Source organism: Mesoplodon densirostris, chromosome 8 (genome assembly GCF_025265405.1).
Source record: "Mesoplodon densirostris isolate mMesDen1 chromosome 8, mMesDen1 primary haplotype, whole genome shotgun sequence".
NCBI lineage: Eukaryota > Metazoa > Chordata > Mammalia > Artiodactyla > Ziphiidae > Mesoplodon > Mesoplodon densirostris.
In genome coordinates, this window is record NC_082668.1 from 57,137,237 (window position 1) to 57,153,140 (window position 15,904).

A 15,904-nucleotide genomic window follows, 5' to 3' on the forward strand; every position below is an offset into this window, starting at 1 on the left:
TCTGGGACAACATTAAACACAACAACATTCGCATTATAGGGGTCCCAGAAGGAGAAGAGAGAGAGAAAGGATCAGAGAAAATATTTGAAGAGATTATAGTCGAAAACTTCCCTAACATGGGAAAGGAAATAGTCACCCAAGTCCAGGAAGCACAGAGAGTCGCATACAGGATAAACCCAAGGAGAAACATGCCGAGACACATAGTAATCAAATTGGCAAAAATTAAAGACAAAGAAAAATTATTGAAAGCAGCAAGGGAAAAACGACAAATAATATACAAGGGAACTCCCATAAGGTTAACAGCTGATTTCTCAGTAGAAACTCCACAAGCCAGAAAGGATTGGCATGATATACTTAAAGTGATGAAAGGGAAGAACCTACAAACAAGATGACTCTACCCGGCAAGGATTTCATTCAGATTCGATGAAGAAATCAAAAGCTTTACAGACAAGCAAAAGCTAAGAGAATTCAGCACCACCAAACCAGCTCTACAACAAATGATAAATGAGCTTCCCTAAGTGCGAAGCACAAGAGAAGAAAAGGACCTACAAAAACAAACCCAAAACAATTAAGAAAATGGTCATAGGAACATACATATCGATAATTACCTTAAACGTGAATGGATTAAATGCTCCAACCAAAAGACACAGGCTTGCTGAATGGATACAAAAACAAGACCCATATATATGCTGTCTACAACAGACCCACTTCAGACCTAGGGACACATACAGACTGAAAGTGAGGGGATGGAAAAAGTTGTTCCATGCAAATGGAAATCAATAGAAAGCTGGAGTAGCAATACTCATACCAGATAAAATAGACTTTAAAATAGGCTTTAAAGAATGTTACAAGAGACAAGGAAGGACACTACACAATGATCAAGGGATCAATCCAAGAAGAAGATATAACAATAACAATTATAAATATATATGCACCCAACATAGAAGCACCTCAATACATAAGGCAACTGCTAACAGCTATAAAAGAGGAAATCGACAGTAACACAGTAATAGTGGGGGACTTTAACACCTCTCTTACACCAATGGACAGATCATCCAAAATGAAAATAAATAAGGAAACACAAGCTTTAAATGACACAATAGAACAGATAGATTTAATTGATATTTATAGGACATTCCATCCAAAAACAGCAGATTATACTTTCTTCTCAAGTGTGCGTGGAACACTCTCCAGGAACCTGGGTCACAAATCAAGCCTCAGTAAATTTAAGAAAATTGAAATCATATCAAGCATCTTTTCTGACTACAGCGCTATGAGATTACAAATGAATTACAGGGAAAAAAACGTAAAAAACACAAACACTGTGGAGGCTAAACAATACATTACTAAATAACCAAGAGATCACTAAAGAAATCAAAGAGGAGATCAAAAAATACCTAGGGACAAATGACAATGAAAACACGATGATCCAAAACCTACGGGATGCAGCAAAAGCAGTTCTAAGAGGGAAGTTTATAGCTATACAAGCCTACCTCAAGAAACAAGAAAAATCTCAAATAAACAATCTAACCTTACACCTAAAGGAACTAGAGAAAGAGGAATAAACAAAACCTAAAGTTAGCAGAAGGAAAGAAATCATAAAGATCAGAGCAGAAATAAATGAAATAGAAACAAAGAAAACAATAGCAAAGATCAATAAAACTAAAAGCTGGTTCTTTGAGAACATAAACAAAATTGATAAACCATTAGCCAGACTCATCAAGAAAAAGAGGGAGAGGACTCAAATCAACAAAATTAGAAATGAAAAGGGAGAAGTTACAACAGACACCGCAGAAATACAAAGCATCCTAAGAGACTACTACAAGGAACTCTATGCCAATAAAAGGGACAACCTGGAAGAAATGGACAAATTCTTAGAAAGGTATAACCTTCCAAGACTGAACCAGGAAGAAATAGAAAATATGAACAGACCAATCACAAGTAATGAAATTCAAACTGTGATTAAAAATCTTCCAACAAACAAAAGTCCAGGACCAGATGGCTTCACAGTTGAATTCTATCAAACATTTAGAGAAGAGCTAACATCCATCCTTCTCAAACTCTTCCAAAAAATTGCAGAGGAAGGAACACTCCCAAACTCATTCTATGAGGCCACCCTGATACCAAAACCAGACAAAGATACTACAAAAAAAGAAAATTACAGACCAATATCACTGATGAATATAGATGCAAAAATCCTCAACAAAATACTAGCAAACAGAATCCAACAACACATTAAAAGGATCTTATACCATGATCAAGTGGAGTTTACCCTAGGAATGCAAGGATTCTTCAATATATGCAAACCAATCAATGTGATACACCATATTACCAACCTGAAGAATAAAAACCATATGATCATCTCAATAGATGCAGAAAAAGCTTCTGACAAAATTCAACACCCATTTATGATAAAAACTCTCCAGAAAGTGGGCATAGAGGGAACCTACCTCAACATAATAAAGGCCATATATGACAAACCCACAGCAAACATCATTCTCAATGGTGAAAAGCTGAAAGCATTTCCTCTAAGATCAGGAACAAGACAAGGATGTCCACTCTCACCACTATTATTCAACATAGTTTTGGAAGTCCTAGCCACGGCAATCAGAGAAGAAAAAGAAATAAAAGGGATACAAATTGGAAAAGAAGAAGTAAAACTGTCACTGTTTGCAGATGACCGAATACTATACATACGGAATCCTAAAGATGCCACCAGAAAACTACTAGAGCTAATCAATGAATTCGGTAAAGTTGCAGGATACAAAATTAATGCACAGAAATATCTTGCATTCCTATACACTAATGATGAAAAATCTGCAAGAGAAATTAAGGAAACACTCCCATTTTCCACTGCAACAAAAAGAATAAAATACCTAGGAATAAACCTATCCAGGGGGACAAAAGACCTGTATGCAGAAAATTACAAGACACTGATGAAAGAAATTAAAGATGATACCAACAGATGGAGAGATATATCATGTTCCTGGATTAGAAGAATCAATACTGTGAAAATGACTATACTCCCAAAGCAATCTACAGATTCAGTGCAATCCCTATCAAATTACCAATGGCATTTTTTACAGAACTGGAACAAAAAATCTTAAAATTTGTATGGAGACACAAAAGACCCCGAATAGCCAAAGCAGTCTTGAGGGAAAAAAACGGAGCTGGAAGAATCAGACTCCCTGACTTCAGACTATACTACAAAGCTACAGTAATCAAGACAATATGGTACTGGCACAAAAACAGAAATATAGATCCATGGAACAAGACAGAAAGCCCAGAGATAAACCCACGCACCTATGGTCAACTAATCTGTGACAAAGGAGGCAAGGATATACAATGGAGAAAAGACAGTCTCTTCAATAAGTTGTGCTGGGAAAACTGGACAGCTATATGTAAAAGAATGAAATTAGAACACTCCCTAACACCATACACAAAAATAAACTCAAAATGGATTAGAGACCTAAATGTAAGACTAGACACTATAAAACTCTTAGAGGAAAACATAGGAAGAACACTCTTTGACATAAATCACAGCAAGATCTTTTTTTGATCCACCTCCTAGAGTAATGGAAATAAAAACAAAAATAAAGAAATGGAACCTAATGAAACTTCAAAGCTTTTGCACAGCGAAGGAAACCATAAACAAGATGAAAAGACAACCCTCAGAATGGGAGAAAATATTTGCAAATGAATCAACGGACAAAGGAGCACTCTCCAAAATATATAAACACCTCATGCAGCTCAATATTAAAAATACAAACAACCCAATCCAAAAATGGGCAGAAGACCTAAATAGACATTTCTCCAAAGAAGACATACAGGGCCTCCCTGGTGGCGCAGTGGTTGAGAGTCCGCCTGTCGATGCAGGGGATACGGGTTCGTGCCCCGATCTGGGAGGATCCCATATGCCGCGGAGCGGCTGGGCCCGTGAGCCATGGCCGCTGGGCCTGCGCATCCGGAGCCTGTGCTCCGCAACGGGAGAGGCCACAACAGTGAGAGGCCCGCATACCGCAAAAAGAAAAAAAAAAAAAAAAAAAAAAAGAAGACATACAGATGGCCAAGAAGCACATGAAAAGCTGCTCAACATCACTAATTATTAGAGAAATGCAAATCAAAACTACAATGAGGTATCACCTCACACCAGTTAGAATGGGCATCATCAGAAAGTCTACAAACAAGAAATGCTGGAGAGGGTGTGGCGATAAGGGAATCCTCTTGTACTGTTGGTGGGAATGTAAATGGATACAGCCACTATGGAGAACAGTATGGAGGTTCCTTAAAGAACTAAAAATAGAAATACCATATGATCCAGCAATCCCACTACTGGGCATATACCCAGAGAAAACCATAATTTAAAAAGACACATGCACCCCAATGTTCATTGCAGCACTATTTACAACAGCCAGGTCATGGAAGCAACCTAAATGCCCATCGACAGACGAATGGATATAGAAGATGTGGTACATATATACAATGGAATACAATTCCTTTTCATAAAAAGGAATGAAATTGGGTCATTTGTTGAGATGTGGATGGATCTAGAGACAGTCACACAGACTGAAGTAAGTCAGAAAGGGAAAAACAAATATCGTATATTAATGCATATATGTGGAACCTAGAAAAATAGTACAGATGAACCGGTTTGCAGGGCAGAAATTGAGAAACAGAGGTAGAGAACAAACGTATGGACACCAAGGGGGGAAAGGGGTGGGGTGGTGGTGGTGGTGTGATGAATTGGGAGATTGGGATTGACATGTATACACTGATGTGTATAAAATTTATGACTAATAAGAACCTGCTGTATTAAAAAAAAAAACAAAAAAACTGTTGTCTATCAGATTCAGAATAAAGACTAAATACCTAAAAAAAAGTCTATATGTATATAACTGAGTCACTTTGCTGTAGAGCAGAGATTGACACAATGTTGTAAATCAACTATACTTCAATAAAAACAACAACAACAACAAAAAAACAAGGGCACTAAGCTGAGTGCACACTGTGACTACACTATGAATGTAAGGAAGCCATGACTGGAAGGAAATACTAGTAGAACTATGAAAAAGATCTTTTCTTGGAAAATTTTCCTTAAAGGTGTCATAATGTTTTATAAATAAAAGGAAGAATTGAAAGAGAAAAGTGAGGTGGGGCTTCCCTGGTGGTGCAGTGGTTAAGAACCCGCCTGCCAAAGCAGGGGACACAGGTTAGTGCCCTGGCCCAGGTAGATCCCTCATGCCATGGAGCAACTAAGCCCCTGTGCCAGAACTACTGAGCTTGTGCTCTAGAGCCCGCGAGCCACAACTACTGAGCCTGCGTGCCACAACTACTGAAGCCCGTGCGCCTAGAGCCCGTGCTCCGCAACAAGAGAAGCCACCACAATGAGAAGCCCACGCAGTAGCCCCCGCTCACTGCAAGTAGAGAAAGCCCGCACGCAGCAACAAAGACCCAAAGCAGCCACAAAAAAAAAAAAAAAAAGAAAAGAAAAGAAAAAGTGAGGTGGACTTTCTCATAAAAGTCTCTGTAGAAAAGTCTCAGGAGCCATGGCTGTAGGGATAAGAAGTCTAAGGTGAAAAGGCTGGGATGAGTTATACAACAAAGAGACAAACAGAAAGGTTCAAGCTTTCCTCTTTCAGAAGTGTTCTCTGTCTCCGTGGGTACGGTCACTTGCTGAACAAGAGCAGAATGGAAGCCTTGACTTAAGTGCTATATTTTGGCATTTCATTGAGTCATTTATTCACAGTAGTCCAGCTCACTCTCATTGTGGGTATTTTGAATTATTCTCTAATTTTCTAATGGGCAGTTAAGTGTCTTGATGGCACTTAACATCTAGCCTGGGGCCCAGTGAATGCTCCTCTTTCAGAAGAGAACAGAACCCAAAAGGTGCTGGGGGAAAGCCAGACTAATTGTCTGTCCTGAAGAATGCAGCCAGGGAAGCTTGTAGGTTTCCTGGGAGATTCTGAAGAAAAAGGGAAATGATGGATGGGACCCATGTTAAGCCATTTTAAATTTTGTCTCCAGGATACACATCACCTTCTTGTTGAAATGATACCCTGATTGCCCTCTGGAAAGACCACCCTCTCCCCTCCCCACCTCCCTGTCTCTCAGCCAGTGTGTTGAGGGGTAGAGCTGGGACCTGGGTCAAAACCAATCAGTGCCACACAGTCCCCTAGCCTAGACCCAGTGACTGGTTCAGGGATGGACACGCGACCCATGCAGAGACCATGAGCACGGGGAGAACATTCCTGGGAACGCCAGAATAGAGGCAAGCTGTCTTTTCTGTTTTCTGCTGATCTTGAAATATGAGAGAAGTATTGCGGCCATCTGGCTACTAGCCAGCCCAAGAATAAAGCCAGTGAGGGGAGCAAGAGAAGAAGAAAAATCGAGTCCTGGTAACATCAACTGTGGTCTAATCAAGCTCCATTCTGATCAGCTAAAACTAAGACTCTTCAGTTTCCAGAACTCAGAAATTCCCTCCTTGTTTAAGTCAGTTTGGGTTGGGTTTTCTGTCACTTGCAATTAAGAGTCCTGGCTGACATGGAAAACTTGCTTTGGAGTCAAGGGACTTGGGCTCAAATGTTGGCTTCACACTGCTAACCCACTAGCAATGTCATCATGAACAATTGCTTCTCCTCCTAAGCCCCGATTCCCTCATCTATCAGAGCCGTTCTGAGGCGGTGGCAACAATTTTTAAAGTGCCAGAATAGTGTTTGGACAAATAAGGTGATTGACAATTTATGGTGCCTTCCCTCCCTCCCTCTGATTTCCTTTAAAGGAAAAAAAAAGGAAAGACTTGCTGATGGGAAGGTAAAATAACATTTTTCCAACCCAATGTCCTTTGTCTTCCAACAAGTAGGCATTGCAAGGATGGGAAGTACCTTAAAAGAGGCCACCCCTGGGTTGGAGATGCCCGGTGCGTGTTGGCCGGTGCCGTAGCCCGCGTAGCTCATCACCCATGGCTCGTGGAAGGTCACCCACAGCTTCACACGGTCCCCAAACGTGGAGAAGCAGAAGGCTGCATAGTCCAGGAAGGTATCCACCATGCTCTCATTCTGCCACCCACCACGATCCTGCAGGGCCTGAGGCAGGTCCCAGTGGGACAGTGTAGCCATGGGCTGGATGTGCGAGTCCAGCAGCCTGTCGATCAGCATGTTGTAGTAGGCGACGCCCCGGAGGTTGGGGCTCTGCCCCTGCCCAGTGGGGAAGATGCGGGACCAGGAGATGGAGAACTTGTAGACCTGGGCCCGGAGGCCACGAAGCAGGGCGACGTCAGTGTCCACCTTGTGGTAACTGTCACTGGCCACCTCTGGCGTTGCTTGGCCCTTGCCGGTGTTCTGGTGCCTGACTCTGTCCCAGATGCTCGCCCCTCTTCCGTCCTCGGCCCAGCCTCCTTCCACATTAAAAGCCCCTGTGGAGACGCCCCAGAGGAAACCCTCAGGAAAAACATCCTGCAGGAAAGCATCCCTTTCTGCCCTGGACTGGTTGGCAAACATTTCCCAGACTCTCTGATAGGCTGAGTGGGGCAGTGAGGAGTCTACTGCTGTCTCTGGGTCCAGCTGCAGGGCAGTCTGGAGGGTCAGGTTGTCAGTCAGAGAACAAGACCAGCTGTAGGAGTGAAGTGACATAAAGGGACATAGTAAGTAATGACTCTGTAAGTTACAAATGCCCCCAGACCGATGAACAGTGACAATGTGTTTAATCAGTAAGGATTCCAGAAACGCTGACCCAAAGTCATGGGCAGCAAGTGACTGGTAGATGGGAAAATTATTATTATTATAAAATTTAAATTAAAATTAATAAATTAATAATATTAAATTATTATTAAAATTTAATAATAATCATTTAATAAAATTAATGAAAATAAAATTTAAAATATAAATTATTATTATTATTATAAAATTATAAAATTATTATTATTGTCTCTTCTTAGGTGAGCTCCTGCATGAGTGAAAATACTGTACCAATGCTACTGTTTGCTGTATTAGATCACCCTTGAATACAGTCTTCAGTTCTGATGAAAGTTTTTCTTCTGATAATGTATATTTATAAAACATAGCTAATAATAATGACTTCAATTTACTGAGCCTTTTGATTCTATGGTGACCACTATGATAAAAATGTATGTACATTATCTCATTTAATTTTCAAAATAAGTGTACAAGATAAGTACTACATTATTTATCTTCTTCCTACAGAGGAGGAAACTGAGACTTAAAGAAATGAGTAACTTCTGGGCATCAGGGGGCCAGAAGCTACTTACCAGCTGGTACAGAACTATTTCAATAATTGAATGGCTGGTACATCTCTACTGATGTGTACCACTCAAATGTCAACCCTGGCTATAACCTCGTTTCTTCTTCATGCTGCCTGGATTATGGTCATAATGGCAGGAGCTCAAGCATCCATACTGCACCATGAGGTAGAAGTTTTGTTAAGAATAACAAAGCAACAAGATAGGAGCCTGGATTCCTGATGATTTTTACCCACTCTAGACTGTCCATCTTCAGGCTTTATTTATATCAATAAACTTACATCTTGTTTTTTTAAAAAATGAGAACTCCTCCTTGATTACACAGCTTGCAAATGGTACAGCACAGAATCTGTGCTTTTAACCACATATCACTATGTATATGTGTAGATGTGTAGACATTTATGTGCATGTTATGTTTTATTTCAGAAATAAATGTATCTGAAATAAACATCAGAAATAAACATAGCTGAAATAAAGCATAACATAAAAATGCTATTCTCATATGCAATGAAGTCTGATATATTCTATTTACTTCTAATCTGTTTTCCTTCTCTCTCCTTCCTTCCTTCCTTCCTCCTTCCCTCCGTCCCTTCTTTCTTTATTGTTTTCTCTATCTGAGTTCTGTCCTGCAGGCTGGAAAGCAGTGTGTGATAACACGCAGCAGTTACACCAGCAGAGGGCAACCTTGAGGAAGGGGTGGTGGAAGTGGGTGTGTTTGGCCTGGAGAAGAGAACACACATGAAGAGAGGGAGTCGAGTACAAGAGCATCTTCCTGTCCTTGGGCCATCGAGGGGCTGACACTTATACAAGGTTGGCCCAGAGCACAGAACCGGTAGAAGTGACAGGGACACTGCAGAAAGACCTCCCTCCCGTGGAGTGGAGCCTGGACCTTCCAAACTTAAGCCCCTCCTATTTTATGAAGCATCAACTCATCTGCATTTGGTAGAAAAGTGGTGAGGGGAAATGACAGCCTATAGTTGTGGATTACCCAAAACAGATGCATGACTCTGGAGCACACCAGGGACATGGAGGGGTGCCCACTCAGCTGTTCTGACCCAACCCTTCTGACTATGACCGTCCTTCTGGCTTGGGTGAGAAGAGGTCTTGAAGAAACAAACTGCCCCTGGATAACACAGAACTTGCCATACAGGCCTTGGAGCTGGGAGTCCTGGGTTTGCCTAACTTGGGAAGAGATTTAGCACAGAAAGTCTCTATGCCCAGCCCTCCAGGTGCCCCTCCTTCAGCCACCCCTCACCCCCCACTCTAAGCCACGTCAGAGCATCCCAGGTAATGCTCTTTTTCTCTCCTCTGGGGAGCAGTGCTGTATCTCCTGCCATACTCTGTGCTAGAATCACTGGCGGGCCTCTCTGTCTCACTTCTGAGGTCTAAAACACTCCGACGAGAAAATGATGTCGTCCTCTTAGGACGCTCTTCCACCTGCCCCTGCAGGTTCTCCATCAACATCCACCTGAGTGAGAACCCCCCGCCCCCACTCTCGGTTTAACGTTAGCCAATGTTGGATCTTCCCTGCAGGCAAGGTACTGAGAGATCAAGGTGTTAGAGAATCCTGGAGCCGGTGTCTCATGTAATCTTGTGGTTTTGCAATCATTGTGATCTCAGGGTGCCCCCTTTCTTTTTCTTTTGCTATGTCATGCGCAACATGTGGGATCTTAGTTCCCCAAGCCAAGATGGAACCCGTGCCCCCTGCAGTGGAAGCACAGAGTCCTAACCACTGGTCCGCCAGGGAAGTCCCCAGGATACCACGTTTATTATGACCTCTTGAGTTTTATTTTCTGAAAAGATAGCCCAGCACTCCTCAGCTGACTCCACGTGTGAACAGAGAGCAGTTCTGATCTACTTGCTCATGATACTGTTCATACTCCCGGCACAAAGCCTGACATGTGCAGCTGCTTAGGGTCTGGTGATCTGAACTGCTGATTTTTTTTTTTTTTTCTTTTTGCGGTATGCGGGCCTCTCACTGCTGTGGCCTCTCCCGTTGCGGAGCACAGGCTCCGGACGCGCAGGCCCAGCGGCCATGGCTCACGGGCCCAGCCGCTCCACGGCATATGGGATCCTCCCAGACCGGGGCACGAACCCGTATCCCCTGCATCGGCAGGCGGACTCTCAACCACTGCGCCACCAGGGAGGCCCCTGAACTGCTGATTTGAAGTGAGTTGAGAGGATTGAACAATGGAAGGAGACACAGCTGAGGATGGCCAAATGCTGGGAGAGAAAAAGTACAAAGAGGTGGTGGCAACTGAAGTTTATGATCTTGGACAGAGTTGTGCTAGAAATGTCTGAGGTGAGCTCTAGCTGAAGGTCTGGGAAGCCAATGATTGCCTCCGGGCCTTGGTCCTTCCTTGACGCACGGTACATGATGCTCAGGTGTGTAACATACCCGCATGGAGGGCTGAGGGTTCTGGGAAGTTCCCTGCACTGTCTTCCACACCAAACTTTTCTCGAGAAGCGCATTGGAATATAAGTGCATGAGAATGATATAATTATGGAGATAACCTCAAATCTACTCTAATTTTTTTCAGTATGTCACTTACAAATTTTGGTACTTTAGTCATGTGCTAAGAAATTATTTGCAATCCCACAATAATTTAAAACCTTTGTCCTGAGAAACTGCTGAGTTAGGCTTCTGCCCCGCTGCACAGCTGGCTTTCCTATCTATGCCATCTCCTCACGGGTAAGATGTTTCACATTTTGTGTGAGGAAATGGTGCAGAGAACTCACCTTACTTACTCAGATCACATAACTTCAGGGATGGGCAGATCTATCATTAACCCAGCCTGCTCGTCCACAACCTCACAATGCCTCCAAGAAGATCTAAACTAGAAGGCAGGGGTTTAAACACCAGCTCTGCTAGTTGTGTGCACTTGGGTGAACTAGAGGAGAACCGTGTGGTGGCCAGAGACACTGCTCCCTGCTTTCCCCTCTGAGCCTTCATCTCTTGTCTCTAGAATGGCCATGAAGGACTCACTGGTCCAAGAGGCAGATGACAACAGTCCCCTGTGTTTACACATGTGAAAGAACAACAGAGTATTCTGCAAATATCAGTTATTGATAGTCCAACAGGAAATCTAACGTTACCTTTTCTTGGAACTTGATGAACAGCTCAGGAATGTACTAAGATCAAACCCAATGGTGAGCACTTGTTCTTCACTTATGGCTGTAAGAGAAGACGTTTGATTCACTCCACCTGAAGCCCAACCAACAATATGCATGACTACTATCAACAGTTTTCCTCACTTATACACCACACCCAAACCCCAAGCAATGGCTCCAAACCCCTCTGGAAAATTCCACAGGCTAAAGATTTATAGAAATCAAAAGTGACAGAACAGTGGTTCTCAAACTTCCAGGTGCATCAGCATCACCTGCAGAGCTTGTTCAACACAGATTGCTGGGCCCACTCCAAAATTTCTGATCTGTTTCTGATCACAGTTTCTGATCTGAGGTGGGCTCTAGAATGTGAATGTCTAACAAGTTCCCAAGTGATGCTAATGCTGCTTGTCTGGAGACCAAACACGGAGAACAACTGACTCAAAACTCAAATATTAGAAGGGGGCGGAATTTTTTTTTTTTTGTAAGAAACTATACATAAACATAAAATTGACCATTTTAACCATTTAGAGAGTGATGGGATTTAAGAACGGAAATCATACCATCAAAGATGAGTTAGGGCAAGAGTTATTAAGTGGTATCCATGGATGCAGTTCAAGAGGTCTGTGAAGCCAGCTCAGCACTGGTTACAGGTGGTAGAAAGGGCACTACCAACTTCTCTCATATTCTGACCTTACAGGGAGACTGAACTGGATATCCAGACATGCAGGAGCATGCTCCTTGGCCCTTCCTGCAGAGTGTCTAGTGGTCCTCAGCCCATGAGGCCTTAGTGGATCTCCTACTTTCCCTTGGCCGGATTGGACCAGGAGCAATCTTCTTCTTCTTCTTCTTCTTCTTTTTTTAGCCACACCATGTGGCATATGGGATCTTAGTTCCCCAACCAGGGATGGAACCCGTGCCCCCTGCAGTGGTAGCACAGAGACTTAACCACTTGACCACCAGGGAAGTCCCAGGAGCAATCTTCTGATGCATGGCCCACCCATCAGATTCACTCTCAAGAATTTGAACTAAGAGACACCAAGGAGATGCTCCATGAGCTGTGGGTCCTATATCTGAAGATTTTGATTAGGTAATGGGGAAATGAACAAAAGTAAGGTGGCTGAGGGGAGAGAGGCAGCCCTGCCAAGGGGGACAGAGATGAGAGACCTTAGAGGGAGGGGTAATGGAAGTGGACAGATGGACACAGGGCAGTTGCCCTGCTTACACCTGACATCTGAGGCCTGATGGTCTTTATTTCCATGAGACCAAGGCATCCTGACCATCCTCGTACAGAACCTCTCTCCTTTCTTGGGTCAGTGGGAGCTAAGGGATCAAGACCAACAACAAGAAGACAAGGGACACTAAACCCATCTGGGGTGGGCTCTCAGACCACCCCTCCTCTGGTCGCTCCTCCCATTGGAACCCCAGACTTTTAAAATAGCTACCCCACAAGCCAGTGCACCAAATATCACTCCAAACGTCTCCAGTGATGGTCCACTCACCTGTGAGAAGGCTGAAGAACAGATCAGCTGGGTTCTTCCTCATGGAGAGGCAGTCCTGGAGTTTCAGATTGAAGATGAAAACTTTCACTTTTGGCTCAATAGTCTGAAATGATATAGGACAGCAAGTGAACTGAAGCTGCCTCGAGTAAGTTTTTTGTTAACAGGGACAGATTTTAAAGATGAGAAGTCACGACACTCAATTTGGTTTTGGAAGTGACCGCTAGCCATCTCAGTTAATAAAGAGAGCCGACTCTAGATTTGAGGGAGAAAAATCGACACTTTTCAATAACATAGACCATTCTCTACACTGACCCCCACCAAAGAGACAGGTTAATTTCTGCCATCACCTCAGGCTACAAGGTATCTCCTAGAACCAGTCACTGTGTTAGGACCAGGGACAAGGCAGTCTGCTCACGTCAGGGGCCTGTGCTGCTACAAGAAGCTTAATCAGGTGCCACCGTCACAATGTTTATGGATGTCTAGGGTTTGCTTCAAAACAATCTGGTTTGAGAGGGGGAAGGTAGGGTATAGATGAAACAAGATCAGCCACAAGTTGATAGCTTTTGAAGCTGGGGATGGCTTCATTTTACTTTTCCTTCTATCTTTGGATATATCTGACATACTCCATAAAGAAATTTAAATGAAGCTATCTTCATTAAAATTGGAGCAGGTGTAATTTCTCTCCCATTTCTAGCCAGTTCAGTGTCAAAAGAAACATCTTTAGGCTGACATGTTCTTTGACCTCACTTTAGGTTACCTTTTTTTTTTGTTTTTTTTTTTTGTTTTTTTTTTTCTTTTTGCGGTATGCGGGCCTCTCACTGTTGTGGCCTCTCCCGTTGCGGAGCACAGGCTCCGGATGCGCAGGCCCAGCGGCCATGGCTCACGGGCCCAGCCGCTCCGCGGCATATGGGATCCTCCCAGACCGGGGCACGAACCCGTATCCCCTGCATCGGCAGGCGGACTCTTAACCACTGCGCCACCAGGGAGGCCCTAGGTTACCTTTTTTGGGGGAAGTTGGGTTTTGTCATTTTTCCCACACTAAGTTTTCCTCCTCTGAGTAGTTAACAGCCACTGAGAAATACCAATAGCAACTACTTAAAAAGAAGCCAGGCGGGTTCTTTATTTTCTCAGAGCAGCCAGTAAAAATGAGCCTCAAGCCTTAATCTCTGACAAACCAAGTAAATCGCTCAGAACCAGTTAGTGGAGCTGTGACCCACGTAGTCTTGTTCTTTCCCTGGGCCAGGTCAATGCGGAAAGCCAAACTCCTAAGGGAACTGAGGGTTTTCCCCTTTCTGGAAGATCCATATGCAGTGAGGCAGCCTGTGCTATCACAGGACTGGAGAGCTGCAGGAGCCCTCTGCTGAGTGGGGAAGCCTCTGGTGAGCAAAGCCTCTTCTGAGAAGGGAACGTGGGACCCCTACATGTACCTCCTGCAGAATTCAGGACCTGTGGATGTGCTGTGGGTCCTCAGGCCCAAAGACACCTGTGTGCCAGTGGGGAGCAGCAGCTGAGGCTCACAGAGGTGGTGCAGGTGCTCTGAGGAGAGTGGAGGGATAGTGAGGGTTGGCCTGTCATGATAAATATTTACATGACCACATCCATGAAATGTCTGTTTTAATCTCAGAATGAACCCTGGAATTTGGATTCTCAGTAGCTTTCTACACAAGAGAGCAGAGGATCCATGTAAATATTTACCTTAACAAGCCAACCCTCATTATCCTTTCCAGGGAAGACTATCTAACATCCAGATGTTCTCTATAGGAATCACCCCAGATGCAACTCTGCAAGTATGTGGACTCTTTTATTTGTTTACTTATTTTTGGCTGCACCGAGAAGCTTGTGGGATCTTAGTTCCCTGACCAGGGATTGAACTCAGGCCCTTGGCAGTGATGAAAGCACAGAGTCCCAACCACTGGACCGCTGAGGAATTCCCTGCAAGTATATGGACTCTTGGAGGAAGTTCAGTTTACACATCAGCTGAAGCATTAAATGTCTAATATGCTCTCAGGAAACTTTACCATTCATCATCAATATGGAAAATAGCTCAAATTACCTGCAACTGACTCAGCTTCTGCCGGAAATCTGCTTCACTTTGGCATTCATAAGATAAATCAAGAGAGAGGAAGTCAACTGCATCCTGGAAATAAGTAAATAGGATCATCAGAGCACAAGGAATTTCAAGACAAAGAACTGCTCAGAAGTATTCTTTTTTTGTTTCTCCCCTTATTACTAAATGGAATACTCCAAAGTGGGATTTTCCAAGGGAAAAGCAGGATGAGGAAAAGCTGGGGACAAACTGAGAATGTGTGTGGGGTGTGCCTACTTGTTGTGGGGAATACATCACGTGTGCACTCAGCAAAGTGCCTGGCACACAGGAAGCTCTCAATAAATGCGCACAATTGAATGAGTGAGTGAATGAAAGAAGCACCATACGCCAGAAAGGGTGGGTTTCCACCAAGTGGATAAGCACAAAGGAAGGGAGTCAGAGGCCAGAGCTGCCCTGAGCAGCACCCTCCTCATGGCCTTCCACTTTTCAGGATGGAGGCGGTGCAGCCCTCACCCACCCACAGACCCCTTAGTAATTTCGGCAGGCCCTACTGGGGTTTGGGGTTTTAACTGTAGGCTATAGTCACTGGCTATGTTCAGGCCACAGTTTAAAGTCCACCCCAGTTGGCCCTAGCCTGGTCCACATTATTATTGGAGAACAGAACTCTCATGGTCCATGGACACCCCCGTCTGTTCTCCAATTAAGGACATACACCTCTGCCCTGTCTCTGGCCTGCATATACTTTAAGAACTACATATTCAGAGTCTAAATACATGCAGATACCACGGTGATCCCCTCCCTAGCCTTTTCAGCGAGGCCTTTCTATCCTGGCCATGACCAGATCATTGCCTGTCTTCTCCCCTTCTCTTCCTTTGGGACAAAGACCGTCAATAATGGCATCTGCTGACAACCCAGTGCACTGTGACATTTGATAACTGACTCTCCTCTGGCTCCCTATGGCTTTCCCAGTCAAATTATCATTGGTGTTTACTC

The 15,904-nt window shown here is 43.7% G+C and overlaps 1 protein-coding gene across 1 annotated transcript in view; it reads right to left on the minus strand.

Annotated features, from left to right (window-relative positions):
* The window catches only part of LCT (lactase), a 53,388-nt gene that overhangs the window by 25,136 nt on the left and 12,348 nt on the right, over nt 1-15,904 (minus strand). The window contains exons 3-6 of the mRNA XM_060106812.1: nt 14,918-15,001; nt 12,865-12,967; nt 11,351-11,429; nt 6,882-7,608 (exon numbers count right to left, since the gene is read on the minus strand). Coding sequence (XP_059962795.1) covers nt 6,882-7,608; nt 11,351-11,429; nt 12,865-12,967; nt 14,918-15,001 — 993 coding nt within the window. The remainder of the gene's footprint in view (nt 1-6,881; nt 7,609-11,350; nt 11,430-12,864; nt 12,968-14,917; nt 15,002-15,904) is intronic.